This window comes from Vipera ursinii (assembly GCF_947247035.1).
Source record: "Vipera ursinii genome assembly, chromosome: 4".
Lineage (NCBI taxonomy): Eukaryota > Metazoa > Chordata > Lepidosauria > Squamata > Viperidae > Vipera > Vipera ursinii.
The window spans coordinates 51217530-51245529 of record NC_139514.1 but is presented as its reverse complement, the minus strand read 5'-3'; the positions used below and the strand labels follow the sequence as shown (position 1 = coordinate 51245529).

The following is a 28000-nucleotide window of genomic DNA, read 5'->3' as shown; positions in this document are numbered from 1 at the left end:
ACGTTTTGATTTAGGAGCTTGCAATCCGGGGCTCAATTGCTGCAGACTAACTACAGATTGCAAACATTAAGCTTATCCTTGCGCCATTTCAATTAATGGAGAGGGGAAGGCATTTCTTTCTTTCAGTCTTGCTCCTATATTCTTGGTTGAGGAAATAGTGGCAGCAAATGCCAGGGCCATCTATAACTGCTTCATCTCCTGGGCTGACCTTTGTGCTGATGCTCAGTGGTAAGAAAGTCCCTGGCAATTAACGATTTAGGTATTGCAGTGTAAATGGATAGGGGGAAAAAAAAAACCCCAAGCTCAGTGTCTAATGCAGCTACTGGCCTTTGGGAAGAGGAACTATTTGAAGCTCACATTATGCCCATACCTTTTCTCACCCCAGGGAGCCATTGCTGGTTCTAACGCTCTGGCTTATGGAAGGAAAGCTGTAACCGGTGCTTTTTTTGTAAAAGAAAAAGGTGCCGGAACTCACACATGTCCTACAACCCACCTTGCCTACCCTACAAGTTTCCATCCAAAAAAAAGGTGCCGGAACTCCGTTCTGGGCGTTCTACGAGAAAAAAAGCCCTGGCTGTAACTATATAAGCAAAGGTGGGGGGAAAGTTGCTGTATACAAGGAAGTGACAGACTGAAACCAAAACTGAATTTAGAATCTCAACCACTGTCATTCATCACTATCTGAAATGGCTGCCACAAAAGCATTAACAATCCCGCCTTTCCTTTCAGCAGTTTAGCTCCTGTCTTTCTCTTTTCCAGTAGGTTTTTCTGTCTCCTCCTAACTGCACCATCCCACTGGCAACCAGTTGCAGAGCCATGGGAAAGACCCGGTTCTCTGCTTCTTTGATTTTTGCAGATAAGGTCTCCTGTGTATCTTCTGTTTTTGTATATGCCGGCTCTTGTACAATTATTGCTTCAGGACTGGTCTCCTCCTGAAAGAAAGAGAAGGGAAAACGTCCCTTATCCAGACACTTACTAGCAAGGTTAACGTGAAAGACAAATAGCGGAAAACAGAGCAGTGACTTGTTTACTTAAATTATATGAACAATAGAATTGTTCACTAAGAAGAGACAATTAATTAACAAAATGTTTAGAAATGGGACAAGGGTACAGTAAGAATATTTTATTTAGATAGTCAGTGTATGAAGAATTTTGCTCACGCATGAAATCAAGACAATATTCCTCATCCAATATATTAAAATAGCCAGAGCAAAATACTACCTTCTATATTAACAGGAGTAGGTGGAGTTGTAGTCCAATACATCTAAAGAATATTTAATTATAGATAGTTGCACCAGAGGTAGATGCTATAAAATTAATTACCATAAAAGTTCAATGAAATATGGACAGAGGAGGTATAACATAATTTGGAATGTTTGAGTTGATTTCTTTACACAAAGGTAGAGGAATAACAATATTCCGTAGCCTCAATTTCTACAAAAGGATTTCCCAAATCTTGGTAGATATTATTATTTTATTAATGAAATTGCAGTAAACATCAAACAGACAAGCCATGCTAGTTGTGAACGTAATAATTATTACCTACCAATATATAGAACACAGAAAATGTGTTTATTGCCAATCCAGAAAAACATACTTACAAGTACAAAATGTACAGTACAGCCAACAATTTCGTCTATAGATGGATGTGCTTGATTATAGGTGTTAATTCTCTTAGTTGATGGTGAGACTGATGGGTAAGTTCCCAACATCTTTCCTACAATTAATAATCATATTGGGAATTATCAGATAGTATGGCAATACAAGACACAAACAGATAATTAATTTAAATGTTTTAGATTATACATCTAAAACTTATTGTAGTAGAAAGGGTTGTTATATATGCTAAACTTTCAACAGTAAATATCTCTTCTGAGTAGTAATGAGGAATAACAGCAGTAGAAATAGCAATACAAGTTAGACTTATATACTGCTCCATAGTGCTTTACAGCACTCTCTGAGTGGCTTAAAAATATCAGCCTATAGCCCCCGACAATCTGGGTCCTCATTTTACCGACCTTGGGAGAATGGAAGGCTGAGTCAACCTCGAGCCTGCTAGGATTGAACTCCAGACTATGGGCAGAGGTAGCCTGCAATACTGCATTCTAACCATGTGTCCACAGCTCAATAAATATGACAAATTCAAATTCCAAAGCAGATTTATGCCCAAGGCACCTCTTCATTCACTTTTTAAATGTCTAAATTTTAATTTTAAAGTCATATAAAATGTAGTGGCAAGTTGGCCTATTCATTGCAACACAACACCTGTAACCCTGTAAAATGCAGAAATATGGTGAATTTTTATATACAGGCAGAAATGGGATGTTATGTGTTTGGGCACAAAAGGTGGTGAATGTATCTGAGAGAAGGGATGGTCCTGCATGGTTTAAGGAAGTGGTGATCCAATCTTTCCTCAAGGAGCCATCAGCAGACACAACCATGCTGAATAATTTTTGCCTATGTCCAACATTTCTTTTACAGGGAAAGTTGTTGAGAAGGTGTTCAGGCTGTTGCTAGAAAATGCTCTGAATGAGGTAGATTATCTGGATTCTTGCAGGCAGATTTCAGATCTGGGCACAATACAGAGATGGCATTGATCGCACTTGAAGATCTGTAGGGGGACTATAACCAGGACTGAAGTAGTACATTCAATCTGGTCCTCCTTGATCCCTTGGCATCCTTCAATACCAGCAAGTATCATGTTATCCTGCTGGATTGGTTAAAAGATTGAGAGTGCAATACAAGGTTACTATGGTGATTTTTTCCCCTCAGGGCTAGTTCCTGTCAGTTTGATGGGAGGGAGTGGTGGTAAGAGATCTAGCCCAAGTCTTTAGGGTACCTAGGGCATAATTCTCCCTCCACTCCTATTTAATTTCTACAAGAGACCAATGAGGGAGGTCATCTGTAAGCATAGGGTGAGATATGTTCACTATGCTGATGATGCTCAGTTGTACATCTCATCTCTGGGCTACCCAAGTGATGCACTGACATTCTGCCCCACTGTCTGGCATCTTTAGAGATGTGAATGGAGAAAAGGCTTAGACTTGAACCCTCACAAAACCAAGTGGCTGTGGGTTTTTGGACCACCTGGCTCTGAATGCTTTCCATTTTTGTTTCTGGAAGGGGTCACACTGCCCTAAACAGTGAGGAATTTGGGGCTTCTCCTATATTCTCGGTTCCTGCTTGGGGAATGGATGGCAGCAGTGGTTCATTTGCAGAGCATTTGCACAGCTCCATCTTGTGTGCCAATTGGGAACATGGCCCTTAATCCCTCAGTCTGCTTGCCATTGGATTATTGCAATGCACTGTAAATGGGACTGCTCTTGATATCCATTTAAAAGCTGCAACTAGCCAACACGTAGCCACAGAGACATTTGTAGGAATACCTCAGTATGCGTATACCAGCTCTGCTTCATGAGCTGCACTGATTACCAGTGAGTTTCTGGGTGCAATTCAAGATACTGGTTGTCACTTACAAAACTCTCGATGGCTCAGGCCAGGTTACTTGTGGAATTATCTACCTCCAGTTATGTCTCCTTGTCTGGTAGCATCTGAAAAGTTGGTATATTGGATTTTTTTGTTTAGGCAATATCATCTGACAAGATCCAATAGAAATGCCTTCTCTATTGCTGGCCTTTGCCTTTGGAACAGCATCTCCCCAGATTTTGTCGGCCCTAACCCTGCGTGCCTTTGAAAAGTACTGAAGACCTAGCTCTTTCTCCACACACTGATCCTGCCAAATGAATTTTCCTGAAACTTTATGTCCTCGTGTCTTTGTATTTGTTTTTCTGTACTTGTTTATTATATTGTTTTGCATGACTCTACTGCTTTTGCTGATGAGGTATTCTACCCAGAGTCATGTGCTGATTCAATGACTTTATAAAATAAATAAACAAACAAGAATAGATCCATTACTGTTAACAATAATATTTCATCTAACTTGCTTACCATACCATTTCCTAAGGAAGTTACTAGACAAAATTCTTATAAATCCCGATAGACAAATCAGTTCAATAGAGAATTCTTCAAGGACACTATCAATTGTGCTTTCATATTCTGATGTGCTTCCATACAGTTTATGGTCAATTACCTGCAATAGTTAAGAGGAAATTAGAGAGGGCAAAACCTCCTAAGTGTTTGGGTGAACACTGAAAACGATTCTTTTAACAGTCACCAATATATATCTGAAAGCCATTTAGGTGGATATACAACATCTACCAAGTACGATCTGTGAGGTTTCAAGATTCAAAGTTAAATATACATTGCACTTCATTCCCACTTTTTGGATTGGATAAGTTCTTTTCCCCATTTATTGGGTCTCCATACTACAATTCTTATTGAAAAACAATGTGTATTATAGTAACAGACAATTGTGCAGATCGTTTTCAAGTAATTCATCACTTGGAAGAAGGATACTACAGCTAACTAACTAAGGAGTGCCACCTCTAGCCCACCAAAAAGAGAGAGTAAGAAGAAATCTCTTTGTTATTACCTATGTCATACTTAAAGAGAGAAGATATAACCATGTAGTGCCATGGTCAAAAAGATACACAGTGTATCTACAATCAATTTATTGAACTTTACAGATGCTTAATGATGCTAATCACTGAAGTCAGTCTTGGAAAAGTCATCTCCACCCCCATGGCTGCAATGTATTTCCATTCTTAGAAGTATAGTGTGGTGCCATATTTTTCACTTCACTTGTTTGCTTCTTTTCCTACTTATCTGTTTATTTTTTATTTTTATTTTTATTTTAATTCCATTTATATCCCGCCCTTCTCCGAAGACTCAGGGCGGCTTACAAGCTTAGCAGTAGCCTTCAGTCTATGTATATGCCTGCTTATTAGGGTTTTCACACACACACCCCAAGCGGCATTATTACAAAGTCAGCTTAATTGCCCCCAACAATCTGGGTCCTCTGTTTGAACTTGGACTTCTCCCAATGTGGAAAAAGTGACACAAAGCTAAGTAGATGATTCTTCTAGAAACACCAGCAGCACTTTGCAAGGAGGCAGACATACCCTAAGAAGAATTTCTTGGCAATTGATGCAAGGACAAATTTACAGTCAAAACAAAGTAAAATTGAAAATACAAGTTGGAAATATTTGCACTCTGGAGGGGACTTTGGTATAAACCATCCAGAAGATGCTATGCTCCATTTGATCAGCTGGGGATGTCATTTGCTACTCTGTCTCTGGCAACAGAATGGGCATGTATGTGACTAATATTTCCCTCATATTTATTTCTGTACTTTAGATCAGGGCTTTTCAACCTTTTCACCCATTGTACCACTTTTAGGATATGGCAACATCCAAGTACCACCAGTCGCCTAGCAAGGTGTCAAAAACTTGATGACCAAAAAAAAGAAGAAGAAAAAAAGTGATGAAGTACAGGTAGTCCTTGACTTACAACAGTTTGCTTAGTGACTGTTCGAAGTTACAATGGCACTGAAAAAAGTGCCTCCCAAGCTACAGCCGAGCAAGACACCTGTCTGGCGGCGCTCTTCCTTCTGTCGAGGTTTTCATTGTTGTGAGCATTTCTGTTGAGGATTGGCAGTGGGGGTGGGGTGGGGGCTGTTTGGTTTTTATTCCCCCCATCTGGTGGGTGGTTGCAGCAGGTTTTGGTCAGTTCACATGACCCTGAGACACTGTGACCATCATAAATATGAATCAGTTGCCAAGCATCTGAATGTAAACCACAAGACCCTGGAGATGCTGCAACATTCCAGCTGATCGGTGCTTCTTCTGGGCTCAGAAACGCCAGGATAAGCACCGAGCACCAGCTGGAGACTGGCGCTGATCCTGGCGCTTCCTCTGAGCCCTGACAGCCCTGCAGCTCCAGCCATCTCTCACTCAGGCTTGTGCAGTGCTGCCACCAGTTCAGCTCATTCCCCTCCTCTGCTGCCACTTTTCTAGGATGGTCGCGTACCACCTGCCAGGTGCCAGTGTACCACAGGTGGTACCTGTACCACTGGTTGAAAAGCCCTGCTTTAGATCTTGTGGTAATTAAGCTGTTGTTCTATTGACTGCATTCTCTAGTTGTGGTTGTCTTATAGTATATAGATTATACATAATCTATAGACTATATATAGACTCTGTACTCTCCGTGTACTCTCATTCTTGTAATCTTTAACTGGGTGAAACACTACATCATATGGCAATTATTTTTGAACCAAGGTACCTCAAATGGACTAAATTACAGAATGTGTCCAAAATCTGGGGCCCATTATTCCTGTAGAATTGAAATTTGGCAAATTTGGAAATATTCATATGACATATAGTATTTTATGACAAATGCAAAATATATAATGTTTCATGTGCCGATGCTTGTCTAGTACAATTCAGCTCAATGTAGGCTATTTTCAAGGCTGATCTATCTCTGAATCTTGAACTGGATAACTCACTGTGACCAACTTGCCCAGGACAACTTGCTGTAGGACAACTCGCTATAGCTAACTCACCACTGGACTACTCACCATGGAACGATTCAACTTAATTATTTAAATAATTTAAAAATTATTTTAAATTTTTATCATTCGCATTTCATTTTGTCCCTCCTTTTGCATCTTTAATGATCCTAGTTCACCGTTTCTTTGATATTAGTGTAACTCTTGTCCCGCGGTGACTCAGCTGCAGCATGTTGGTTGTTATGAATTGTCCTTAGGCTCCTCTGAATCTATCCTAACTTTTCCAGTGAAGGCAGTCCATGAGAAGTTCTGTCATTGTTGAAGGGAGTATCTGTGAAAGGATGATCCAATGTTTCACAGGTTGTCTAACTTCCCTCTAAATATTAGAAGAAGTTAGTACCCCTTGGCTTGGATGGCCACCAGTCACAAGGCACACTTGTACTGTAGTGATATAGCCTTTACTAAATGCGTGTGAAGGCAGTGTGAGTGTTTTGCTAGTAGGCTTAGAGATGTATTCAAATAAATATTAGATTATATCATAACCTGGAACTAAATATACATTAATGAACTGGGTCATGTGGCGCCTTTTTATCTGTGGAGCCTCCAAAATAGTGAATGTAATTTTTTTAGAATGTACATTACAATAAGTAACTCATCAATTAATGTCAAAAACAGACTGAAAGCAATAATTCAGAAAAGGGAAAAAAATATCCTAACAAGAGACAATGTAAATCAGATAGCTACAAAGCTTCCTTGCACATCACAACCTGAAAGCTGAATTGTTTTCTTAGGTGAGTGAAAACAATAGAAAGTATTTACCCTCGTTGGGATCCCAGCCAAGGTTGCATTCCTTAGTTCTTCCACCCCAGATCTGTTGGCAATTACTAGGACTACCTGAGAGCAACTTGCAGGCTCTTTTGCATATGACAGGAGTGCTGAAAGGCTTGTATCTCAAAATAAAAGAAAAACATGCAAAATGCATCAAAAGACCATCCTGAAATGCTGAAAATGACATTTTCTTGAGACAAGCAAAAGAAATGCCCCATTAATAATGCAGTGTCTATTTATTTATTCATTCATTCATTTAACACATTTATATGGGCACTCATAACCAAATTTGAATGGATCATATTCAAAAATTAAAACAACATGTAAAATCATATTAAAACTATCAAACTAAGCAGATTAAAGCATTGAAAAAAACAAAGGCCTGGCAACAAGTCAAACATCTAATGTGCAATTATCTGATCTTATCTCAGTGCTTGGAGAAAAAGACAGATCTTCAAAGCTTTATAAAAGGCTCAGAGGATGGAGGCCTGCAGAATTTCAGGGGAATATAAACCCCTTGTCACTTTCTGAGCTTGGTTGTTTCATTACTCAAACTAGGTACCGTCATCGGTTTTAGCATCATCTAGCACTAATGATGTCACCTAGTTTGGGTTATGAAACATCTGCAAGAAAACAACCAAGCTCAGAGAATACGAAAGACCTCTCATTTCAACCCTGAGCTACAAACATTCTCCTTTATTGGGACTAGGAATGTAGCCACCCTACCTCACCTAATAAGATTGGCAGAGGTCCTTAGGGAAAGGCGATCCCATAGATATATGGGATATATATGTGATATTTATTATTGCCACATTGTGTAATTTGGGGGCTCAGAACAAGAAAGGCTTATTCTGACATTCAGACAGAAAATATAAGCTCGTATTTTCCTTTTTTTATTATGAAAGGTTTCTTGATTATTTTAATAGATTGAAGCCTATTACAAAAAATTCTCATCTGAAAACGTTTACAAATGACACAGCATAACATAGCATAATTAAATTCAGATGGTTAACATTGCTCCCTTTCTTCCTTATTTGCCTATTAAGTTTAGAAATCTGCTGAAGCATGTTTCTCAACCCCAGCCTACCCATCTGGAGAAAACTCCATTGCTCTCCTGGATTAAGTTTACCATTCGTGGATTTTATGTAAGTGAGCTCGGTTGTGTTCATTGGGATGTACTGCAAGGTAGTATTGCATCCATAGGCAGCCTAAGAATCTGAAGGTTTCACATTCCGTTCAGTTATATAAATCCAACTGAAAAAGCTTTCCTCTCAAACCACAGCACCATTCTGCTTTCTTTAGGAATTTTATTCCTAAAATCTGAAGATGCTTCCAATTGCCATTAAAGATATTCAACGGATCTGAACAATTAGTTTAATGGTAAATTTGGAGATTGGAAGTTCTACTTAATTTTCAATTTGATCCAAAGCATAACTACTAGAAATGCGATAACTTTTCACAAATCTTAAGAAAGTAGCTTCAAGCAGATATGGAAAATACAGACAAGCAACTTCAACTATAAGACAGGGTATGCATCAAATATACAATGCGACATTAGTAACCACAGAAAATAATTGCATGGTTACCTGATCCAGAAATAAGAACGGCTACTCTAACTTTATGCCTTCCGTGTATGATCTGAGGTTGATTGTCTGCATTTGAAACATCCTTCAAAAATGGCCATTTATATTTTAGCAGGACCTCAGAGAGATTCTTGATTTCTACCTGGGGATACCCTGAAGAAGTATATGATAAAAAAAATAAAGTAACTACAAGCGTTAAATTCAAAATTCAGTTAAATTTGGCTTTTTCCAGATGTTTTGAACTAATTACTGAAAGGATAACCTTTCCTGTAATTATACTATCAAATAGAAATCTCTTGCACTTCACCTGATACTTATTCCTAAACCGACACTCTGTATTTTTATTCACGCCACAAAAAGAATCAAAAGTAGTCATTAGTAAAGTGTACTGCACAGCATCTTTCTCATTAAGGCCAGCGTTTTCATTACATAGACAGGGATAGGAAACCTTAACATCTTCTGAAATTTAGTTCTAAGGCAATCCCAGTTAGAATGGTTAATGTCTAGAGCAGGGGTAGGCAACCTCGGCTCTTTTATGACTCATGAGCTTCAACTCCCAGAATTCCCGAGTCAGCTGACTTGGGAATTCTGGGAGTTGAAGTCCATGAGTCATAAAAGAGCTGAGGTTGCCTAACCCTGGCTCTAGAGAGTATGGGAGTTGTAACCCAAAACATCTGGAGAGCAACAGGTTACTTAACACAAGTTACCAATCATCCATAAAGGTTAGGCCACAATTTACACAACCTTGGAGAAGATACCAAAATCCATTTGTCTACTCTGACTACAATACTTCCTAATTAATTTATATATACTGTAATAGTGTACTGGAGAAAGGTTTCATGTGCATTTTGAGAATCCGTTCAAAAAAGACAATGCACAATTATGCTTCTCATAATGAATATTGCATACTGAAACTGAGACTTGAAACCCTCATTCTTGTGTCTATATGGATAGAAGTAAAATTATAACAGGGCATGAAATGACTAAGAATAGTTCTGAGAAGAATATGAATTTGTATGTCACTTTCTTCTTGAACTGGAGCTAAATGTTGATCTACAGGCTTTATTAAAAGAAACTCAGCACTGTATACTTGCTTGAAAAACCATAAAGTAAATTTGAAATTGTTTTGGTTATTAGATTGGTTATAACTATTTTCCGAAATCTGATGGATTTTCAGAAGTATTTCATAAATACTGATATAGCTGCAGAAACCTAACACAGATTATTCAAAACCAAGTTGAGATCTTTCCACACTTTAATTGGTTTCAGTAAGAAGATAAAGTTGTTCTTATACATGCTTAGTCAATTAAATAACCTGCAGTTCGGTGAACAACTTTTCCAATCACCCATGCGTCCTCATTTTTCTGGACATCCTTCAGCACCTGCTTGGCAGCTTCTGTCTGGACTACTAAAACAGCACCAATCCCACAGTTGAATATTTGCACCATCTCTTCTTCTGAGAGGTTTCCTTCCTCTTGGAGCCAGGAGAAAATTGATGGAATCTTCCACTCACAGGTATCTAAAAAGCAGATGATTTGTAAAGGACAACCCAGTTCTTACACAGCAGCGCAAATATAGATTATATTTTGTTCCCTTTAACATCGCAACCCAGATTAATCTTACGATTTGCAAAGGGGAAAAAAGAAACATACAGACAGCTGAGAATATGATTGAGACCAATGTGATTGGAGACCCCCAATCTTCATTATCGTCCAAAGTGTCATAGATGTTTTCTTGGGGTCTTCCAGAACCTACACTTCAATTACCTTTTTTTTGTTTACATATTTAAATCATTTTTTTTTAAAAAAATGATAATAAGTATGTTGCAATGCAAAATCCTCGTCACTAGTATCATTTTTCCTTCCAAAAGTACCTTTGGTCATCAAATGGGCCTTATAAACTTTTTTAGAAAATAAAAATGATGAATGGGCTTGTTTGGAAGTAAACCATACTAATAGAAGAAAAGACAAAAACAAGCAGAGGAAATCAGATGACAGGAAGCAGTAAATAGCCACTGAGAAAGCATCAATTTATCAGATTGCTGTCTTCCTTTGGCATCCATTTTGTGAACAGGTAACCTTTCCACAACCATTTTGGAAGATTACCCATAAAGTGCTCTCAAAATTCCAAATGTGCTTACCAGCCCCTCAAAGCTGGGGATTCCTACACAGGCTTTTCCTGTTAACTCCTAGACCAGTAATTAAAATCAAGAAGTTGATTTCTGATGTGACCAGAACCTTAAAGATCTATTTTTATATCTTTAGATTCCTATTCTCCTCTCAGAATAGTGTAGAAAATTTTGGAATTGATAGCATAAGAGGCACTGAAACTTCCAGTCTCATTTCCTTAAGGAAGTGGTTCTCTACCGAGCCCATCCTTTCTTTGATGGATTGACTACCTTCCAGGTTTTCTTTCTTTTCCATTCCACCAACTTTATTATACAGTATATTATACATATAATCTATTTACAGTATACATTATATTACACATGTCCACCAGAGGATATGCCTACATTCATTCTTTAGCAGATTTCTTTTCACCATCTTATCGGATTACAGTTGGTACAACATTCCAAGCTTTTTCTACTTACTCAAAACAACACTAAAGCGTTCAGGAAGGATCTGGGAAAAAGCACCCGACAATCCTCCATCAGCAATATGGATAAAGGCTTTTACATTTCCTGATCGGAGGACAGGAAGGAGGGCTCTGCTATAGATTTTGGTTGGAGTTAGCAACTGGTCTCCTATTAAGATACAAGGAAATTAATTTTAAGAAACAGAAGATAGCATTTTTCTGTTTTTGAAGGAAACAAAATAAATTAAATTCCTAACCTCAAAGTATTCTAGGAATGAGCCTACATCATCAGGATCAGAACATACAAAGAGTTGCAATTAATACAGTAAAACTATATAACAGTGTATATGTCTAGGTAAAGGTAAAGGTTCCCCTGCACATGCATGCTAGTCGTTTCCGACTCTAGGGGCCAGTGCTCATCTCCGTTTCAAAGCTGAAGAGCCAGCGCTTGTCCGAGGACGCCTCCATGGTCATGTGGCCGGCATGACTAGACGCCAAAGGCGCACGGAACGCTGTTACCTTCCCACCGTAGTGGTCCCTATTTTTCTACTTGCATTTTTACGTGCTTTCAAACTGCTAGGTTGGCAGAAGCTGGGAAGAGTAACAAGCGCTCACTCTGCTACATGGCACTCAGGATTAAACCCGCCAAACTGCCGACCTTCTGATCGACAAGCTCAGCATCCTAACCCACTGAGCCACCGCATATATATATATATATATATATATATATATATATATATATATATATATATATATATGTGTGTGTGTGTGTGTGTGTGTGTGTGTGTGTGTGTGTGTGTGTCCCTTGCACGATACCTAATGACAGAAAATTATTTCTTTCCAAGAAAAGTGTGGAATAAAAAGTGGTAAGTGTTTACATGCCTAAAGTATAGTTGCCATATCCACCAGGAACAGGAGAGAAATAGTGTAGGGATGATGTTAAAAAAATCTTTTTCACAACATCAAATCCTTGGTGATGAAGTCCTGAAGAAGCTATTCCAATCACAATATCTTCATTGACAATGTTCCCTTGCCGAGGAAACTTCATGCCTCGCTCCACAGCACCAACTGCAAAACCAACCAGGTTGTATTCTCCAGCTGCACAAGTGGCAGGCATTTCATTAGTTTCTCTTCCTGGGAAAAAGGGAGCAAACAAACACAGTGCATCCTAAGAAAATCTAGAAACCATCATTCCATTGAAATCCAGTTTAAAATAGCACAGGTTAGTAAAAGCCCTGACCTTTGATTTTAAACGACCAACAACAAAATGTATTGTATTGATAAAGGCCAACAAAAGCATGCATAAATGAATAAACTGTTGGGATGCTTCCAAAACCCTTACACATGTGCATGCAACAGGTACAGTAATTGTATGCCAAATTATATATTAAGACCTGTAAGATCCACAACTTTGTCCGGTTTAGCCACCCCGTCAATCTTAAACTGGTAATCTAAATGTATACAACTGTAGGAGAGATGCTATATATATATGTACTCTGAGTACATTGCTAGCAGGTTACTAGGATTAGTAACTTGAAAAAAGCTTCCCTAACAGTGCCTCATAGTTTCAAACATCATTTTTGTAAAAGAAAAAAAGCAAGCTAAGTTCTTGTTAACCTCCATTCATGTAATGAGAAAACCACTGATAGTGTGTTTTGTCTCTCTCTCTGTGTGTGTGTTTTCTTATCTGGAATAGCCCTTAATTAGGACATTTGCCCTGTGAATTTTGCCCTACACCAGAAGTACATTCACATCTGAAGATGAATTATTGTAATTGTGCTACATTGTAAAGGCCATTTTTCTATTGGCTGTGTCATCCCTCTTCTTAGGTTCTACGCTGTACACGTAGAATTACTATCTGTTCTTCCCCCAAAGCTACAGCATCCTTTTCCTGTGGCAAGTCTATAAATGCTTTTTCTTTTTCTCTTTTTCCAGTTGCTCTAGCGGTGGGCAACCATGAATAAAAGTATTGAAATGCTTAGTTGCAATAATGCCAAAGTTTTATCATAATATAACAAAAGAAGAACGATGCCTTTGCTGCTAAGAAGTTCCCCATCATATGGACAGCTCAGAATGTTTTGTCTGGCTGTTTTGTAAATGGACAAATGTGCATAACACGTACTGAAAACGTGGAGGAGAGGATCAGTAACTGAATGAGGACGATGAGATTGTTCTTTCTTCATGAGGAAAAGGCACTGCTTGGGTGACTTTCCTATTGGCCCCGTATTGTTTCAATCTTTCAAGTTCAACAGAAATGAAACTCTTTTTCAGGGATTAGGGAACGGAAGTGGTAGGATGGAAGTGCTCTCAGATTCAGCCTTACAACTGGAAATGAGGGCCACTAGGATTCAGGGAAGTAGTTTAAAAACTGATTTAAAAGTGCTCGTACCAAGGAAAGTGCATCCCGCCAGTTTACAAGCTTCAGCTATCCCATCTGAGATAGCCTGAGTGAGATGAGCCACACCAGCATCCAGTTTCCCAAATGCAAAATGGCCCTGGAAGAACAGAGGCTCAGCTCCTTGAACCAGCAAGTCATTGACGCATATAGCCACCAAGTCCTGGCCAATTGTGTCGTGCCTATTGCACAACTGGGCAATCTGTAAAAAGTCAGACAAATTAGCCACACGCTGTAAAGTAAATAATTGTTCATACAAAAATATTACTGCAATAAATTTTGATGGATCCAAAAACTCAGCTGAAAACCGTCTGGTATTGTTTGGCTAATAGGAAGCTTCCATCAGTGCATCAGAAGAGGACACAGTAGAATACGTTTTCCTCGTCTCTAATGACAAGAAAATATGTAGAAGGTTGCAATGGAAGAGATAATTCATGGTAAAAGTAAATCTGCTCTAAAGGGGTTGGGATTTTCAATAATTAAAAATAACACAATTATCTGATTTCACAAGGCTCATGCAATTATAAGTAAAATATAATCAATTGTATGAGTCTTGCGGAATCAGATGTTATCTTGCTAGCAATCTAGTAAAAGCCAAAAAAGCAATAGATATAAATGCACCAAGCAAATCGCAACTTTGAGAAAGGGAAACACATAGCTAAGAAACTCCCCCACTCTTACATGCATTGCATTTAGTGCAGCCTTAAAGTTTGAAGATATTTTGTCCAGCAAAATTATCTCATCAATCCAGGAAAAAGGAAACAGGAAGGGAAAAAGACAAAGGGACAAAAAAGAGTTTACTGAAATATAAACAGCACAATCAGTGTGCAAAAATAAATAAAGAAAAATATAAACAGAAGTTCAAAATAAACGAGTGATTTTTGTCTTTATGAGCAAGTCATTCCCTTCTGATGAGACTAGAGCAAGTTTATGTTTTTTAATTACATACTTATGTACGAGCAATCCAGTTTGAAAATGGACGTGCCTCCATTTACCTTACGTTTTGTCCCAATGCCTTTAGCATGGGATACTAGAATGGGATCCCGATAACCAGAGGCTCTCAAATCAAAGAAGGCTGGAATGATCACATTATGCCCAGGGCAACCTGCAACCCATAAAAGTGTGAGATATTATGGACCATAACATTGCTTCCGAAAACTTAAAACATCACTATTCTCCCTTTCAATTCAACATGCTTGTAGGAGGATGAGGAGATAGGGGAGGGTTCTGGAGAAAGTGCACAAGTGGTTGAGACAGCATTGTGTAAGTTCTCATATCAGATTCACATATGCACAAGGATCATTTTGCACTGCATAATTTGGTGTAACAGCCATAAGCTACAATATGTGCTGTACACAGGCATCAATATAATTACCCAGGGGGAAAAATTATATTCATGGTAATCAAAAATCCTGTGCTCTCAATAACAAAATGGTCACTGTTATCATAGATATCAAGTAAGGTTATAGGTCCATACAAAAACTATGAAGTGTAGCGCTCTCTCTCTCTTGCTCCCCTCCCCCCAAATTTTCTCAAGGATAAGAGTGTAAAATTTTACACTATTCACTGAAACAATTCCAACTAGTGACACATTACATATAAAAACAGATTTTCTCTGTGATAAATATTATTGTAAAAATGCATTTACAACTCAGCCACTTTATCCTCTTTTTTGTTTGAGATTGTAGCAGGTACAAACACATAGTAAACAGCAGATGCTAACTCTATTGCTAGTGGAAGATGAAAGCTGCGCAGCAGGTATTATAACGTAACAGCTGTTTCTATATCGTATTCAATAACTACAATAAATGAAGGTGAAACAATCAAGGTATGTTGGCAGTTTACAGAAGAAACTGGGCCAGCTCCGACTATGTCACCTAGTGGCAAAAGAACTGTAAGCAAAATAACAGGGGTGGTGGTGATAGAAGCAATTTGTACCAGTTTTCATTATGAATATTCTATATATAACATTGCCCTTTATCAAGGTTCTGTATATGAAGATCGTAAATTAATAAGTGGAGATGTACCCAATTAAGTACAGTACATGTTAATGGATTCATATTACCGTACTTGAATTTGATTCCTTGATAATTCTATTAATTAAAACTATACCTAGATATATTTTCCAAAGAAAAACATATTTGTTTTTAAATGATATACTCATGGATAACCCCAGAGGTCATCTTGGGAAAGATATTCCCTCTGCTGTGTGAAAGACAATGGGAATGTTTATTATGTATTTGTTCTTGGCATATATAGTATGTAAGACTGATTATATGCCATTATGTAATTTTCAACTCCAAACAACCATATAGATTTTGTCCATGACCACCTGTCCCTTACCTGGTCTTTCAGGTCTTCCAACTTGCCACTTTAACTGAGTTCATCCAACTGGTTGCTTGGTTTAAATACATTCAGGCTTATTATCTAAATAACCAGAAATTTCAGTTTACTAAGAACACAGCCCTTTGAGAGAATGGAAAACCTCCTCTGCTGCTACTATTGATTCATGAAAGTCATGTTGAGTTATTTATAAAAATAACAAAGATCGGATATGTGTGTGTATGTATATGGGCAAAAATGAAAATTACTCTTGTGCAAAGAACTAGAGAAGAACTTCCAAGCTAAATGAAAACAATCCAGGAAACTTTTGCCAAGGGTTTGTTTGATTCACCCTGAACAAAAAAACTTATTTTAATTCCAGGATCATTGAGAATTCTTCCATTCATCCTCCTCTTACCTAGCTTGGTACCCCTTGCAGTGGATAACACAGATGAATGATCCAAGATACTGCATGCTATGGAATCTGAAATTCTATCTTCATATGATGGGGACCTCAATCAGAAATAAATGCAATTGTAATTAATAAAGCAGACTGTCATGGTTCCGACATGCTAACATTGAATGTTTTTGCTTTGACACAGACACTTACAGGACTCATACCATTGATATTTACAATGCAGCAAATATCAAACACCACTCTGATTGCTGTTTTTGTTAAATGAATGACAACCAGGCTCAAGGTTGACTCAGCCTTCCATCCTTCTGAGGTAGGTAAAATGAGGACCCAGATTGTTGGGGGCAATAAGCTGACTTTGTAAAAATGCTGCTTGGGGGCGGGGGCCGAAAGCCCTAATAAGCAGGCATATACATAGAATGAAGGCTATTGCTAAGCACATTGATTTGTGCTTTAAATTGTAAGCCGCCCTGAGTCTTCGGAGAAGGGCAGGATATAAATGGGATTAAAAAAACAACACCACAGAAACAATGAAAAAAAATCTGCATAAAAACATAAGAAACTTAAGGTAATACTTCCTGTACTTAAAACTATTGAGAAACTATTTTTGTTCAACGGTATATCTATAGAAAATAATATTTGTAGCTCAGCACAGCTCAGGATTGAATTGTGAGGTCTTTGGTGCTCTCTGAGCTTGGTTGTTTTCTTGCAGACATTTAATTACCCAACTAGGCAACATCATCACAAACTCAGACAGCAGCAAGGACCCCTCAATGGTGTATATTAATAAGTGATAAATAATGTCAATTAAGAGCCTTGGTGGCGCAGTGGGCTAATGCCTCCTTAAAGTAACACCAGCTGCCTGCAATTAGTGCAGGTTCGAGTCCCACCAGGCTCAAGGTTGACTCAGCCTTCCATCCTTCCGAGGTAGGTAAAATGAGGACCCAGTTTGTTGGGGGCAATAAGCTGACTTTGTAATAATGCCGCTTGGGGTGCGTGTGAAAACCCTAATAAGCAGGCATATACATAGAATGAAGGCTACTGCTAAGCTTGTAAGCCGCCCTGAGTCTTCGGAGAAGGGCGGGATATAAATGGAATTAAAATAAATAAATAAATAAATTATATTGGGTTTCATTGATCGGAATTGCTTATTACTTACTTAATTACATTTATTGAATATTATAATGGTTTTTAATACCATGGTTTACTTGGCCTATGATTTGAACTGAACTGGCATTAAGTCTGTACAGGTAAACCCTTCACTTATGAGCACAATTGGACCTGGAATCTCAGTTGCTGAGTAAAGTGGTCATTAAGCGAGATGCCACATGACCGCTTTGCTCAATGACTGCAATCCTGGCTCTCCTACTTTGCCACTGCTTGTGGAGCAGGTAAAAAGATTCAGTATAGTTCTATTCCATCATTGACATTTATGTATGTCATCTACTAGAAACCAAAACTGTCTCAGTTTCAATGTTGTCTGGAGTTAAGATGCCACCACATGTTCCAATATTAGCTAAAGAAACAGAAATTGGATACTGTGACAGTTAGCTATTGGGTCTAAACTTGATTTCTTTAACCAAGGCCTCACCATTGCTTCCTACAAGAAAATAGTGTTATATATTCAGGCAGAATTTAATACTTTCCAAGAAGTATATCCAAATTCAGCCATATTTAGAAGTAAAAATGGATAATGGTGCCAGATATTAAATAAGGGGAATTGACATTATTCCTCTGAGTAGTTTTTCTATATCTTTAATATATACTAATGAAATAATATAAATTGATTAGAACCTTTATAAACCACGTTCGTGGATATAGTTTTTTGTTTTTTAGTTGTTCAGAGATAAAAAAAATATTTTTATATTTTATTATGTTATATTTATATTATTTTTTTATTATTAAGTTATTTTTGTAAGCAGCTCAGAGTCACTGAAAGTGAGTAGGCCGTATGAATTTTCTTGAATAAAATAAATAAAAAATAAATACATTCTCAGAACAACTCCATTTTTGTTTAAGATGCGGATTGCAAGAAAATCCTAGAAAAAGTCATAACTCATGGCTTAGTACATGTTATTTCCCATGGTTCACATACACAAACTGTCTGAAGAATGCAATAGTTTGAAGGCTAATTTCTTTTCCGTAGGTTGCACCCTGGATAGAAATGACTGTTAGTCCTTTGTAGATATCTTCAAGGGCTGACATGATGTCCTGTTTGACAGCTGTTACTGTAAGGATTCTGTTTCCATTACTCAGCATTTTGCCTTCCTTTATTACAGTAGCTCCATGAAAGATTTCAAGGCCTAACTCTTTAGCCTGAAGAAGCCCTAAAGAAATTAAAAGGAAAACTGGCTTCATTATTTTTCTCACAATATTTTCTACAAATAGTGACTATTGTACTGCAGTTATATAGATAAATCACATACTCTGTGACAGGGCTTTTCAACCAGTGGTATGGGTACCACCTGTGGTAAATTGACACCTGGCAGGTGGTACGCAACCATCCTAGAAAAGTGGTAGCGGGGGATGGGAATGAGCTGAACCGGTGGCAGCACCGCACAAGCCTGAGTGAGAGATGTCTGGAGCTGCAGGGCTGTCAGGGTTCAGCGGAAGCGCCAGGATCAGCGCCAGGCTCCAGCTGGAGCTTGGCGCTGATCCCGGCACATCTGCTGACCCCAGAAGAAGCGCCGATCAGCTGGAATGTTGCAGCATCTCCAGGGTCTTGTGGTTTACATTCAGATGCTTGGCAACTAATTTATATTTATGACGGTCACAGCGTCCCAGGGTCATGTGAAGTGACCAAAACCTGCTGCAAACACCCAGCAAAGAGGGGGTGGGAATAAAAACCAAACAGCCCCCACCCCACCCCCCGCTGCCAAACTTCAACAGAAATGCTCACAACAATGAAAACCTCAGATAGGAGGATGAGTGCCGCCGGGCAGGTAGGCAGGAGTCTTGCTCGGCTGTGGCTTGGGGGGCACTTTTTTCAATGCCATTGTAAATTCAAACAGACACTAAGTGCACTGTTGTAAGTCAAGGACTACCTGTACCTCATCACTTTTTTTCTTTGGGGGGGCGGGGTCATCAAGTTTTTGACACCTTGCTAGGTGACTGATGGTATTCGGACGTTGCCATATCCTAAAAGTGGTACAATCGGTGAAAAGGTTGAAAAGCCCTGCTCTATGATACTGGGAGACATATTTTCTACTTCACATTTAATTACTTGTTTCTGTTTAGAAATTCTTGAAAACAGACAAACCTAGCAAATAATTAAGAACACTGTATCTCAGAGGGGGTTCTCAGATGCTTGCTATTCTTTGAGCAAACATAACTATCATCAAATATCAGAAGAAAAGACTGTGACGTAAAAATACATAAAAATAACGAACTTACCAGTGATTTCTATGCTCTTTTTATAACCTTGCAGATAGCTGCCATTTTCCATGGAAACTGACACAGCACTACAATTATCCAACCAAGCCAATATGGAATTGCATAGTTGGCCAGCAACTGCAGCTTGGATAACTTCATAAAGATCACTTTTAAGAAGCTGAAGGATTATCTACAAAATTATATATTAAAAAAATCAAATACAAGTACTATAGTAGTTCTAACTTCAGAATTTAGTTTTGTTGTTTTTTGTTTTCCCAAATCCTATATTTATGTTTATCTACTGGATCTGTGTAAGCATTCATATAAAGAATAATATTTTCAGGGAACATGGCAAAGTACGGCAGGAAAGCAATGGAAATTCCCTTTGGGGTCTATGGAAGAAAATACACTAATATAGTCTGGAAGTTAAAGCAGCCTCTCCTTTGTTAGCTCACAAGGCTAATGCAGCATTATCAGCCTTAATGTACAAAAAATTAGAGAACAAAACACAACAGAAAGTAAGCTAAGCCAAAATATGAATCTATTGTTTTAGTGTTTCATTGGAATTATATTCCTCTCCTTTACCTGGCATTGTGGGTCACCAAAATGACAGCCAACACTTAAAACTTTCACACCATGTTTAGTAAGCATTAATTCTATTTGTAGCACACCTACATGGGGAAAAAAGGGCAAAATAATGATTTTGTTTACATGTCCTAAAACAATATATTATCTGTCTTTTTTGCCTGTGGATTTAGGATTTGTATTCTTAATCAGGAACCCCCACCCAATCACTTTTGTTCTCAGATCAGTTCTTACCTGCTGCATGCAACATGACATTTCATAGAATAACACCTAAAGCAGGGGTGTCAAACTCAATTTCATTGAGGGCCGCATCAGCATTGCGGTTGCCCTCCAGAGGTCGGGTGGGTGTGGCCTGGGTGGGCGTGGCCTACTGGGCAAGTGTGGCTAGAGTGGGTGTGGCCTACTGGGTGGGCATGGCCAGCTCTACATCGTTCGCATCAAGGGTGCCTATGGGGTCCTGGGCAGGAGTGGGACAGATCTGAGGGTCTCTGGCAGGAGGAGGGTCTCTGGGCCAGGGCCAAGGCAGTGGGGGCCGTTCCCTCACTGTTTCCAGGATGGCTTCGCGGGCCGCATGAAACCACTTCGCGGGCCAGATCTGGCCCCCGGGCCTTGTGTTTGACATGTCTGACCTAAAGCAATCTTTTGCTAACCAAGAAAATCAACTGATGTAGATTGGGGCTCCAACATAAACAACAAGATAATCATCCAGAGTCATATCCAACGTGCCAGAACTAGGCCAGACAACTCTGGAAAACTGAACTATTCATCACAAGCTCCTTCAGAGACATTCAATTAAGCACCCCAAGCAGCTGGACTAAAACAGGATTCACAAGTTCTGTCAGCTCACAGGCTTTGCACAGTAGGCCAAAGGTCATTCTCCAGTCAGGAGCTGTTTTCACTTTAATATTTTACTATTTATGCTACCATTTAAAGCAACAGAATTCTACCTACCCAAATAAAATGTGGCTGTTTTGTCCTTCATTTTCTTGTTATGCCTGAACTGAGATTTCAATAGTAAGTTTTGGAAGAACTAAGAAGTCGCATGCAAGGCTTAAGTGGGGTGGGATGGTTGCAGACCTGAGGCCCTACTTTGTGACTACCTAATCTACAGTACAATCAACAATTCCTAAAAAAATATCAGAAGTAAGAATAGCCCCTTACCTGCATATGACAAACCTTCTTCCTTCATACCTTCAAGAATGTGTTGAAGGAGTGTGCTTTTAATATTTTCCAGAAGAACTTCAGGAACCTAATAAGTCAAGGAAAAGAACACATTAAGAATTCTCTATTATACGCTTTCTTCAATAGCAACCCCCACACACAAACTCTTTGCTACAACAGCATATCTTTCAAATATGTCTTACAACCTAACAGAAGTTAGGGCATGCTTTAGAAGTCAAGATGCCATTGATTACCAATTCTTATGAATCATTCAATACTGTCAGTGTATATGTGTACATCTGTGTACAGTGTGTGTGGAGTGGTGATGGTGGTAGTGGTAGGTGTGGTTGTGAGTCTATTTAGCAGTGCAGCTTTTACAATACCATTTTAACCAACCACAGGACTCTGATCCTCCCCTGCTAGTCAGAAACCCAGATAAACACGTGTTATAGGGTGTAGTACATATGTGCTAAAGTACATATAAGTCTTTGTACTTTGGTGCCAGAGGCTCCATGTTTTAATGAAGTGCATAGCCTTCTGTGCACTACATCTTTGTTTCTTTAGAGAAAGGAAGCCACCAATATCATTGAACATTTAAAAAAGATAAAGTTGAAAGATTCCTACTATAGTAACCAAATGCTTCTAGACCACAGTATGCAGTTTGTGCTTAGATTGTAAGCCGCCCTGAGTCTTCGGAGAAGGGCGGGATATAAATGGGATTAAAATAAATAAATAAATAAATAAATAAATCAATCAATAAATAAATAAATAAATAAAATACAGGACTTCTTGGCATCTTTCATGTCAGACCACGGACCAAATATGATGCACCTTAGGAAAAGGGGCAAAGGCTCCTATTCCAATGATGCTTGGACTCTGACGTTCATTCAGCAGCTGCTTCTGGACCCGAACTGGTGGCATGGGAATAAAAGTGGCTCCATCAACAAAGCATAAATACTGGAAGGAGAGCAAAGGAGACTGGATTACTTATATGGTAAATGAAATCCATATTTTTATTTTATTATATTATAATTTATTTATATTATAATTTATTCTATTATAATTAATACACACCAGATCAGCAAACTGTTCAACAAGCCCTTCCAGCTACACTCTGACTTTTTAACTGAGGGTTTGTTTCACAACAAGGAGGTTAATATTATCCCCACAACTGTCTATTCATCTCTGGTTTTCTTACTCTTCTTCCCTAAATCTACAAACCTTCATTTTTCCTTATTTTGAACTCCATAAATGCGGACGTGGGGAAGGAGCAATGCAGGAAAAGAAAGAGATCCAAACACATTTCTATGACTCCTCTCCTGTAATGTTTTTAAAATTATAATTTTTCTGGCTTTTAATAATATTTTCTAATGAAATTCTTGAAAATGTTAAGGCTTGGCACTACCATATATTTAAAACTTCAATTGCCCTAAAAGTTTTGTATATATGCTTTCACACTCAGCCCCCTCCCCATATATGCATACAGTATATGTGTCTGTGTGTATACCATATCTGTATGTATCTGTGTATACATACATACATGTGTGTGCATGCGCACACACGTGCATATGCATACGTATATGTATACACATACATGTATCAAGGCTTGTTGCTTGTAATCAGCTTAGTTTTAGGCCATATGTTAAGGCTTAGAGAGCAAATGCCTTATGTAGCCTTTATGCTTGCTTCTCTTTTTAAATACTGACCATTCTCTTTGCTAACGAGCTGCCACAATTAAATTAAAACTTGATGTACAAAGGACTCTTTCTTTAAGCATTTATTGGATTAGTTAAAATATTTCTGTATTCTCCTGAAATTTATGCCCTTCTTTTATCCATAGCAGTCCTATGACCACCTAAACTGATTGACTAATTACCCAGAGAACAGAATGAGAATTTAAATCCCAATACATCAATACAACAAATTAATTGCATCTGCAATTATTGCAGGTTCGCATCCCACCAGGCTCAAGGTTGACTCAGCCTTCCATTCTTCCGAGGTAGGTAAAATGAGGACCCAGATTGTTGGGGGCAATAAGCTGACTTTGTAATAATGCCACTTGGGGGGGGGGGCAAAAGCCCTAATAAGCAGGCATATACATAGAATGAAGGCTATTGCTAAGCACATTTGATTTGTGCTTAGATTGTAAGCCGCCCTGAGTCTTCGGAAAATAATTTCTATAATTAATAATACTTAGCACTACTATAACGCTCAACACTTTTCTAAGCGTTCTGCTAGCTTTATTTTTGATGTTAATAATCACACTAGGATATGTAGTCAGGGTAAAAAGTAACCCAGGCAAACAGTGATAATTCTGACCCAAATATTTAATGAAACAACACACTGAAAATTCTTCCCCTTTAAGAAGTTCTTCAATGATAACTGTCTCAGAGGAGTCTTCAGAATGATAACACATGTTGTCCTGCAATATAAATAGAATAGCAAATGGTCAAATCTTTTTTTCTTTTCATCTTTCCTTGTTTATGAGAAACCACCTTTACAGCATTTCCACTATGAATACCACTTCATTTCCCACATATAAAACTTTTTACAGAGCACATTCTACTCAAGGGGAATATAAGTCAAATCCTTAATTTCTTATCTGATATGATAACGAATAAATATAGAATTAGAATTAAGAGTCCAACTCTTGCTCGCTGCAGAAATATGCCTTAAGGTAATCATAGTATTATATGGGGGACTATGCACGTCAGCATACCTACATATATAAAAATGCTACTGTATTACGTTGGAAAGTTGGGCCCCAAAGTAGCTTGGAATCAGTGTTTTGCATAATGATCTAGATAGGCAAAAATACCACTGGTTCACTAATTAACTTTGCAACATAACTTCACTAAATTCTGTAAGCTTACTATTACACGTTACTATTAAACTAGGGATGCGGTGGCTCAGTGGGTTAAGACGCTGAGCTTGTCGATCAGAAGGTCGGCAGTTTGGCAGGTCGAATCCCGAGTGCCGCGTAACAGAGTGAGCGTCTGTTACTCGTCCCAGCTTCTGCCAACCTAGCAGTTCGAAAGAACGTAAAAATGCAAGTAGAAAAATAGGGACCACTACAGTGGGAAGGTAACAGCGTTCCGTGCGCCTTTGGCGTCTAGTCATGCCGGCCACATGACCACGGAGACGTCCTCGGACAAGCGCTGGCTCTTCGGCTTTGAAACGGAGATGAGCACCGGCCCCTAGAGTCGGAAATGACTAGCACACATGTGCGGGGGAACCTTTACCTTTACCTATTAAACTAAGCGGATTATAAACCAAAATGAATCACATTCAGGGTTCACGTATTGTCTGGAGTCATAATGTGATTTATGTATTTTCTTAATATTATATATGAATATGAATACAGGGAATACATTTACATAGAAATGTTAAGTCACCTGGAGAATATCTTGTGCTGCCTTAGAGGCATCTGCTCGGTTGGATGCAAGAACAATTTTTTTTCTAGGACCGGAACCACTAGGTTTTATCACCAGTGGAGGAAAATCTGCACTTTAAAATAAGATAGAGCATGTTAGAAGAAAATGTTCAGGATATGATCCAAGGTCTCTTTTTGTAAAACTGCAGACTGGAAAACTATATATGACAGAATCAAGGACCAACATTATTCTTGAGACTCTTACAGTTCTGATCAACATCATGTAAATACTTCAGTAAGGGTGAATATGAATAGTAGAGTCTTGAAGATAGAAGAGTAGAGGTCTCAGGATCCAATTTGGGATCACAATTATCACAATTATTCCTAGAGACGTCCTCTTGAAAAACCTAATAAATTACCTCTAAAGTTGCTGAAAAGACAGCTAGAACATTCTTTTTTTCCAGCCTCATCTACATCTTCTGCCTCTGTTTTGAAAGATGGAAGTCTTAATTTTATTAGCTTAGTTATGACGGGCTTGCTTAAACTGCCTCATACGAGACTCAAATGTTGGCAGAGATCTGGCATGAGATAATAATCTGCATTATTGTGCATGCAAGCTAGAATTCTCAATAAAATGTTTTTTTACAAAGTGATTGCAGTAGTGTATTAGTGTCAACATATTTTCGACTGTTTACATTGTTTCTAACACTTTTCCCACATTATTCTATCAAGGAATATTAGTACTATTTTCTTTTCACTTCATAATAGCCATGTTGACACATAAATCTACACTTGTCCAATCTGACTCTTTTAGTTATTTAAAGTCAAGCTTTTAGCTTCTAACTTGCATGGACTGGCCATTCATAGTGAACCTGCAGAACTGGGGTAGAGCATGCTCAGAGATGTGGCAATCTGCTTCAAGAAACTGACCAAGAAGGAAGAAAGACTGGTGTGAGGTGTGCTCTCCCACTACTGCAGAACGTGACAATAGTGGTAATAGTCTCTAATGTCCCTCTAATGTTTCCTTCTGATGTGTCCTCCGAAAAAGTGGTCTTTGTGCTTAAATTTTTCTTTTTAACCAATGAGAACAGATTTTGGAAGTACGTTTCACTCATTTTATGTAAGTTATTTCACATTATTAGGCATAAAAAAGAGGAAAGATTTTTCACACGGAGAGTCTTAAAATCCTTGTAAGGTCCTCCTGTATCAAATTATTTGATTAGAAACACAATCATTGCTCTGTGATGATCCTATCTATAGAACAGATAATCTTAATACTTCAGTGAAAGAAAATAAGTATTTACCTGTTAATAAAAGCACATGCTTCTTTAGGATTTGAAAAGGCTTTCCATCTGGCTGTGGGAATTCCATGCTGATCAAGAAAGATGTTAGTGAAATATCTATTTGTTCCCAACTGGGCTGCCTTGGCTGTAGGGCCAAAACACTGAATTCCAGCTGCTACCAAGTCATCAACAATTCCTAGTAATGAAATACTGAAAGGCTCAGATAAATTGAATGTAATTGAATGTCATATTATTGTACTGTCCCAGAACCAAAGAGCATTTAAAAAGTACATATTGCTATGAAAAGGGAAGAGTTTGGCTGATTTAGCATTATAATGAGATTGTTGGAAAGATTATGTTGTTAGCCCCCTTTTTTAAAGACAACATTATTAGTCATCAGTGGCTATATGAATATTCATGAATATACACGTTAATGGTTGTAAAAATGGAACGCACACTGAATGAAATTTAGGATTTGCTTATCGGTCTCTTTGGCACATTTGGGGGCATGAATCTAAGAAGCAAGTGGCTGAACTACAGTTGTAAGGACCCTATCCACTTCCTCAGGCCCAACAGGATCAAACTGTTCCTAGATAACCAGATAGCCAGTTTTTTTTGCCAGATAAAAGATGTGGGAAAACATAGGAAGGATGCAAAAGTAAGATGATATTATGTGGACTCCTCATAAAATTTCACAAATGAGGAATGGTAATTACATGACAAAAACATCATCTGAAGGCATCCTTGTACTCCAGAACAGCAAACGATTGCAAACCACTATCAAATCCTTAGAATGCCATTCAGTCATGATGTATCAGCACTGAACTCCTTGTCCAGGATTGTATATCATTTTACAGCCCAAGACTGGGTCATTAATTTTAATCTAAGTTCAAATCCTCAGCTGTGGAGGAGGTTCAGACCTTACCAGCAGCAAGCAAAGTTTCTGGTCCAGCAATCACAGACCCGATGTTATGATCTTTGCAGAACTGGGAAAGGATAGTATGATTGCTAATTAAAACACCTGAAACAGAAATTAAAAAACAATATACTTTGATATCCAGTTGCTAAATATGAAAAGTGTGCTTCCCAAGGGAAGCAGAAGCAATCTTGCAATTAATGAAAATAATAATTTTAAAAATGTATATAAAGAGTTGGCTGAACAAATCTTATAAGTTGGGGGAGGAGTGTTCTTTTTTTTTGTTTACAACATGCTAAGTTTGGTTGGTTTTAGTACTGATTAATTTTTATGCATCTTCTTGGGTGATGCAAACTCAACTTGTTTGGTGAGTTTGTGATTCAATGTATTGTACAGGTTCAGAAAATTGGGTTAATTTACTAACCTACGGTAACTAAACTGACTTCATTTAATTTAATTCATTTCTATTTAATTCATATTAAATTGTTTTCTCTGTGTAAACATGGATCAAATGCATTGTCCTAAACACTTATTTTTATACAATATGTGGTACAATGGTTTGGGGAGGTATTATAGATTTTTTTTCCTCTCTCCAGGGGCATTCAAATATATTAATGCACTCTCAGATAATACTCTTGTTACCTGAATTAGACATTTTCCTATCACTGACTGTTCCGGCATTTCCTGGTGCAACCAGCACTTGTTTCAGGTGTGGAGACTGTGCCAGCTTCCAAGCCAGTGCATGTTCTCTGCCTCCGCTGCCAATCACAAGCACTCGATCAGCCAT

The 28000-nt window shown here is 38.3% G+C and overlaps 1 protein-coding gene across 1 annotated transcript; it reads right to left on the bottom strand.

Annotated features, from left to right (window-relative positions):
- Nucleotides 1-2: 2 nt before the first annotated feature.
- LOC310639516 (trifunctional purine biosynthetic protein adenosine-3-like) lies at nucleotides 3-28000 on the bottom strand (the record flags this gene model as incomplete). Its single annotated transcript, XM_083361266.1, has 21 exons — nucleotides 3-932; nucleotides 1602-1717; nucleotides 3949-4090; nucleotides 7226-7356; nucleotides 8821-8970; nucleotides 10133-10336; nucleotides 11408-11560; nucleotides 12274-12525; nucleotides 13781-13988; nucleotides 14782-14891; nucleotides 16527-16621; nucleotides 18619-18850; nucleotides 19917-20085; nucleotides 20481-20566; nucleotides 21642-21729; nucleotides 22473-22619; nucleotides 23986-24063; nucleotides 25037-25148; nucleotides 26319-26493; nucleotides 27223-27318; nucleotides 27856-28000. 21 exons carry the CDS (start codon nucleotides 27998-28000, stop codon nucleotides 726-728), a joined length of 3096 nt encoding a protein of 1031 aa, XP_083217392.1. The 3' UTR covers nucleotides 3-725.